The 6,400-nt window shown below is 48.4% G+C and overlaps 1 protein-coding gene across 1 annotated transcript; it reads right to left on the reverse strand.

Annotated features, from left to right (window-relative positions):
* Window positions 1-379: 379 nt before the first annotated feature.
* On the reverse strand, window positions 380-4,166 carry LOC123147234 (probable transcription factor KAN2). The gene is made up of 6 exons (XM_044566482.1): window positions 3,383-4,166; window positions 3,188-3,264; window positions 2,302-2,347; window positions 1,965-2,157; window positions 1,088-1,148; window positions 380-982 (listed from the first exon to the last, which is right to left on the reverse strand). The coding sequence occupies exons 1-6, from the start codon at window positions 3,912-3,914 to the stop codon at window positions 854-856; spliced, it is 1,038 nt and encodes a 345-aa protein (XP_044422417.1). The 5' UTR covers window positions 3,915-4,166; the 3' UTR covers window positions 380-853.
* Between the last annotated feature and the right edge of the window lie 2,234 nt (window positions 4,167-6,400).

Here is a 6,400-nt window from a genome sequence, read left to right on the forward strand (position 1 = left end):
CTTTATGCAACGCGCCCTTCCTCCTTGTCGAACCACAAAGGGGCTGATGGCCCCATAGGTGGCCGTGTTATACCATGACACTAGTCACCTTGTGGTTGTCCTTGATCACGCCTCGTGGGCGTCCCACTCCTGCCCCGGCATGTCAGACATGCTGACACAGAAGAGTGCGTTACTCAAAAAAAAAGAGCAAGTGCAAGATCTCCTTTCGTCTTTCTGTTTGACGATGGAGATGCACCTGCTTGCTAAAAATTCTGGGAGACAAGAAAAGTGAAAGTAACTGCATGGACACACATGCACGTATACGTAGCTGAACATTTCCATAAGACTACGTGCACAGTATTGTTGGATGCATTACCCGCAGTAGTACATGCATATCATATCGATCAACATATCTTGCCTCTTTTTTCATCACTACCATGAAGAGCTACAAAAGCCACAGTACTATCTGGCAAGCAAAAAATAAAGCTCCTGCATGGCATGGCATGGACATGTGCACGATGCAGTGGTATGTGTAGAAAGCATGCATGATTCACACCCTTTAATTCGTTTCTTCCCTAACTGTCTGGCTACTAGTACAGCTCAATCTTACCACTACAGAAAGAAGAAGAAGAGCCCTTTTGATTGCCCTAAACATGAGACACATTTCCACTAGAAAACGCTTGCTTTTCATTGGAGATCGACCTAGGTACTCCTACCTATCTTTAGCTCCTCCTTTCCCCTGCCACCCGACACCCACCTTCAACAGCCAAAGATGGTTTTGGGGCCATCCTAATGATAAATTAACTAGTAAAGTAATTCTAATTCTTGCCGAAGGCGATGGATCGATCAGGCTACAGTTGACGCCGACAGCTCTTCAGCTCCGGCGTTGGTGCGGCCGCCCTAGGGTGAAGTCAAGGTTCGGCGCGCTTGCGCTGGACGTCGTCTCTGACAGGCAGGAGTTGATGTCTGATAGGATCTCTAGGCTCTTTGACTGCATATGATCCTGCATCCACGTTAACAATTAGTCTCCCATCTGTTTGAACTTTGACGCGTCCACACTATTTGTTGCTATTTATGCTAACGGAAACAGGTTAATTAGCTGATTTACCTTGAAAGATTGCATGCTTTCGTTGTTGGAATCACAAGGAAAGCCTGACCAATCCTCCTCCCTGCACATATATCCCGCACCAACAAGTGCAACTCAAGTTAGTACTACTTTTCTATCCATTTCCCAGAAATATGACAAGAAAATGTGGGGGCAAGTCAATACAAGTTGTTCTGCCAACAAACAACGCCTTTGTAATTACTAACAGCAGGCATGGGTGCACAATGAGGTCATAGTTGAAGCATTTATTTGTCTAGGTCTAGGAGCTCCATGACAAAACCATTGCTTGTCTCCATGAGAGTAGCTACGGTACTTTATGATGATATTAACAAAAGGGGTTGCCCCCCTGTTCCATTAAATATGAAACCATCAGAGTTACCGCATTCAGGCCAGCTTAAGTAGCATGCCAGGCCGAGTAAAACGGACAGACCAAGCGGCTGTTCCAAAACATTAGGGCGCAATGTACAAATTGGTACTCCCAATTCGTCCTGGATACGTATCACATTTACCTGGAACTGATTCTAATGCAGGGTTTACAAAAACAGCCGGGATGAGCATGCGGGTAAAAGAGGCATTTTTTTACTGGCCAAACTAAAGTATAGCAAAGCCCTCCTAAGTCAAAGAGAGCACATGACAGTGTGAGGTGACATCAATTGAAAGGCTAGCTCGCTTAATCCACGAATTTTTCTTAAACCAATTGTCTTTACTAGTAGGAGTAGTAGTTTTTACATATGGAGCAGGCACATAATGTGAGAACTAGTTCTCCTGCTGATAGTTTTATCAGAACTACTACTACTAGGGATTACTACTACATAAAAATTATCAACACAGGCTCAGACAATTAATTAAGCTATATATAATGTGATTGTGCGATGCCTACCTTGAGGAGCTATTCCACAGGGCACCACCATGAGTGGCACCGGCGCCGATGCTCCTGTCATCATCATTTGCAGCTAACCTTCCATTCCGTGTGGCCGCTGCCAGTGCCTCCGGCCTACCGCCGCCTCGCAGATCAAGCAAGTTGTCGTCGCAAATCTCGCCAGCCGACCCGTTCTCGAAGCCGTCAGCCTGATCTGCTTAACATGGAACACACATCAAGAACGGAATAAAATGGAAGGCTGGAGCAGGTTTAAGTTGGCATCTATATATTCCAAAGGGAGCAAATGAAACCATTACTAGTATCAATCACACATTATGGACATGCATGTACTATTCACCTGACGAAGCTGCCGGCCTTTCGGTATTCTTCACAGTCCTGTACATCTGCAGCAACGAAGTAAAAGAAAAGACACTCATGTAATTTAGCATCTGACTTTATCATTATCTCGAAAAGTCTAACTTAACATTTACTAGCTGACCAGAGAGATCAAATCATGAAGAATCTTACTACTAGTTGGCAAATCATAAGATTTGCAGCTGTGCAAGAGATCGATATATCATGGCTGCTGTGCTGCCTGCTGGCCTAGTCTAGCTAGCCGCAAGATTTGACATGACTGCTTAAGAGGGCTGGTAAAACCAATCGAGGAGGAGAAGAAAGGAACCCACCTTCACATTCGCACTGTACAGTTGATCATGTGTGTGATGTGCGTGCCTGCCAGCTAGAGCTAGTAGGTTAGGCCGGTTAGCTAGCTAGTATGTCATGCCATATGCTATGGATGTGAAACCCCACGCCCACAGCATGGAGGACTTGACCTAGCTGTGCAAAGGAGGAGAAGTTTCCATGATATTACAAGAGATGCAGAACAAGACAGGGGTGCCACTGTTGCTGCTTAACCACATCTGCCTCTCTCTCTCTCTCTCTCTCTCTCTCTTTCGCTCTCTCTCTGCCTTTATTTCTTCCTTTCACTTTGATCGGTTGCATGCATGTGGGCTGGTACAGCATTGAGCAGTGTATGGTAGTAACTAGCACTGCTACGGCAAAGCAGACACAGGAGAGGAGAGAGACCCAGGAGAGATGCACAGATCCATGTCCTTTCCATCTCTCATCTTAGTCTCACTTAAGGGGATTAGCAGTTCAATCAAACTTAGTGAACGAGTAACTAGTTAAAGGGGCATTAATAAGTGTTTAATGCGTGAGTGGTAAGGTTTATGAACATGGGTTACCTGCAAGTGAGATTTCACATGAGCTAGGGTGAGATCCTTCACATCCATGAGTTCAAGAACTGACTTCGGCGTCGCCCCTGAAATTTTACATCGCCACAACAAGATTAGGCAAAAGCAACCTTTTTTCTTCCACAAGAAGTCGTTTGGCCAATATAATGGCGATCGAGAGGGATAGGCAAGGTAGCCAGTACGTACTCTCGTGGCCGCCGAGAAGCTCCACGGCGTGGACAAAGCGGGAGTGGAGCGAGGACGTCCACCGCATGCGAGGCGCGCGTGCGGCGCGCTTCGGCGCCGGGAAGCCGACGAGGCGCGCGCCACACCCACCGACGCCGCGGCGCCAGGCGCCGGCGACGTGGCACGGGTCGCAGTAACACGGTGCGGTGGCCGGGGCTGAGGGGCCGCCGTGCGGAGGCGGGGGCGGGAACGGCGTCGGGTAGAGCGGCACGCCCCGTATGGGCCGCAGCATGGCGCCGTCGGGGACGGGGTGGTGATGGTAGTACAGACCGCCGTGCCCCGGCGCGCCGGCGTGGTGGGGTGGCAGAGGCATAGGTGACATGGGAAACGGAAGCTGCAACGACGCCGCCATGGCCGGGTCCCCGCCTATGTTGCCGCTACTCGGGGGGCCGAAGAACCTCCCGCCCATGGCGCGATGGTGATCGTGGCCGTGTGCACTCGCGGGGAGACCGATCTGGAGGGATAGATCCGGCTGGGAAGGGAAGAGCTCCATTGCGCACTCTCTCTCTCCTTCCCCCAAGCAGATTGGTTGTGTGTTGTGTGTGTCTTCTCTTCTGGGGAGCTCTCTCTCCTTTTCTCTCTAGTTCCCTTGTTTTTGCAAGGTGTGAGGGTTGAGGTAGAAGGATGGACAGTCCACTTTGAAGGAGTGGAAGAGAGAGAAAAAGACAGGCCCGGGGTAGAAATGTAAATAGTGGTTTTGGGGAATATGTGAGGAATAGTGCTTTGTCTGTTTGAGAGAGAGAGAGGCGGGGCAGCTGAAGCCTGCAGTAGTTATGGAGGGCAAAGTGAAGTTTCCCAGAAAGGGTGGGGGTTTGTGTGATGAGTTAATGATGATGCATGGCATGGGATTCTCACGGTTTGGGCAATTGACAAGAGATAGTATATATGAGAACGAGGAAAGGTTCCAAGCGCCGGCGACGTGGCACGGGTCGCACTAACACGGCGCGGTGGCCGCCGTGCGGAGGCGGAGGTACAGCTGCGCGCGCCCCGTATGGGCCGCATCATGCCGTGCCGCCGTCGTGGACGGGGTGGTGATGTAGTACAGACCGCCGTGCCCCGGCGCGCCGGCGTGGTGGGGCGGCATGTGAACGGCAGATGCTCTTTATTTTGTTTAGGGCCAGATCCTACTTCTCCAAACAAAATAAAAAACAAATCAAAGACCTACCACCGTATATATGAAAGCTTTGAATTCAAAAGAAGACAATATGTGCTTACGTACAGTGTTTCTCGCACAAGAAATCTTTTAGCACGAAACTATCACCGACGAGCACATGACTTTGGTTCATATCACATAACATCATTGTGAACTCTTACCTGGTTTCTCGCACGGTTTAGGTAGTTTATTTGGCTAACTTGTTTAAGCCATCTTCAAAGCGGATCCTTGAACCGTCCGCAACCGTCCGGATGGCGTGTTTCGAACGTGTTTAGCCATCCAACACGGGTCTGTATTGGTCCGTCTATTGGTCCAGACGCATTTTTTCTTGCAAAGTCAAAACAAACTTTGGGGGTTTTGTAGGAGTCCGAACAGCAGCCACATAGGACTGCGACATCCCCGGCTCACACAAAACCCCTTCCAGACCCCACCCGTCCATCCACCCATCTTTCTCTGCATTCGGTTTCTCTCTTGCATCCGCTACTGTTCCACCACCCTGACCGCACCGCCATACCCTTGCTGGAACTCGTCGACTCCGTCTCCTCCAATGCTACACCCGGTCCTCGCCGCAATGTCTAAAGTAAGAGGGTGACCAGGTTTGCTCCAATCTCTTGATTGCATGCATTGGAGATGGAAAACTGCCGAAAAGTTCTACAAGGGCAATATCAGGGTCATGTTAAGAAGCCCACCATCATTTTTGAAGCAGCCGCATCACAGGGTCTTTGGATTTAGCACGCTTTCTTTGGCAATCCAGGGTCTGACTATGGCATCAATGTGCTTCAGCGATCACCATTGTTTGGCAGGTTTGCTGAAGGGAAAGGTCATCCTTGCCATTATACTATCAATGGCCATGAATACAACATGGGCTACTATCTGGTTGTCGGTATCCATCCTCCATGGGCTACCTTTTTAAGACCACCTCCGACGCAGTAGGTCAAAAAAGAAATCTCACAGAAGCAATTAGAAAGGATGTTGAGGGGCCATTTGGAGTTCTACTGGCACGTTTTGCAGTTGTTCATGGACCTGCTAAATAATGGGATCCAGAGACCTTGTAGAAGGTGATAACATGTTTTGTGATCACGCACAACATGATAGTCGAGGATGGGGGTGAGGATGCCGTCATAGGTCTTGAATTTGAGAACATGGGTGATAATATCGAACTTCCAGACCCGAATCCGCCACATTTGATGAGTTTCTTAAAATGTGTCAACAAATTTGGCATTGGGCAACTCATAAGCAACTGAAGTAAGATTTCATTGAGTATCTGTGGGCCGTACAAGGGGACAACATTGTTGGAGTGTAATATTTAAATTAGAACTACTGCTGCATTTGAACATTTTTTAGCTAAACTGGAACTAGATATGCGGCTATTTTGAGCATGCAGATGTATGAGAACTTTAAGAAATAATTGGGGCGGATGTATGCGGCTAGCTTTGGATGTCCGACTCTGGCATCCGTGTTCGTGGACGGATGTGGTGTCTGTTTTGCAGGTCGGCGTTGGAGATGCCCTTAGGGCATCTGTAGCCATCCTCCAAAACTCAAATATGGGGGCAAACTTTTTAGTTCGGGGAAGTAATGTAACACCCTCTATGCGGTTATATCTCCCACGTGTCGAAGCACGACTTAGAGGCATAACCGCATTGAAAGCAATGTCGCAAGTGAGGTAATCTTCACACAACCCATGTAATACATAAGGGAAAGAGATACATAGTTGGCTTACAATAGCCACTTCACACAATTACATGAATAAAGCATTACATCACACAAATACAATCAAGGTCCGACTACGGAACCAAAATAAAAGAAGAACCCCAAATGCGACAAGG

Source organism: Triticum aestivum, chromosome 7A (genome assembly GCF_018294505.1).
Source record: "Triticum aestivum cultivar Chinese Spring chromosome 7A, IWGSC CS RefSeq v2.1, whole genome shotgun sequence".
Taxonomy (NCBI): domain Eukaryota; kingdom Viridiplantae; phylum Streptophyta; class Magnoliopsida; order Poales; family Poaceae; genus Triticum; species Triticum aestivum.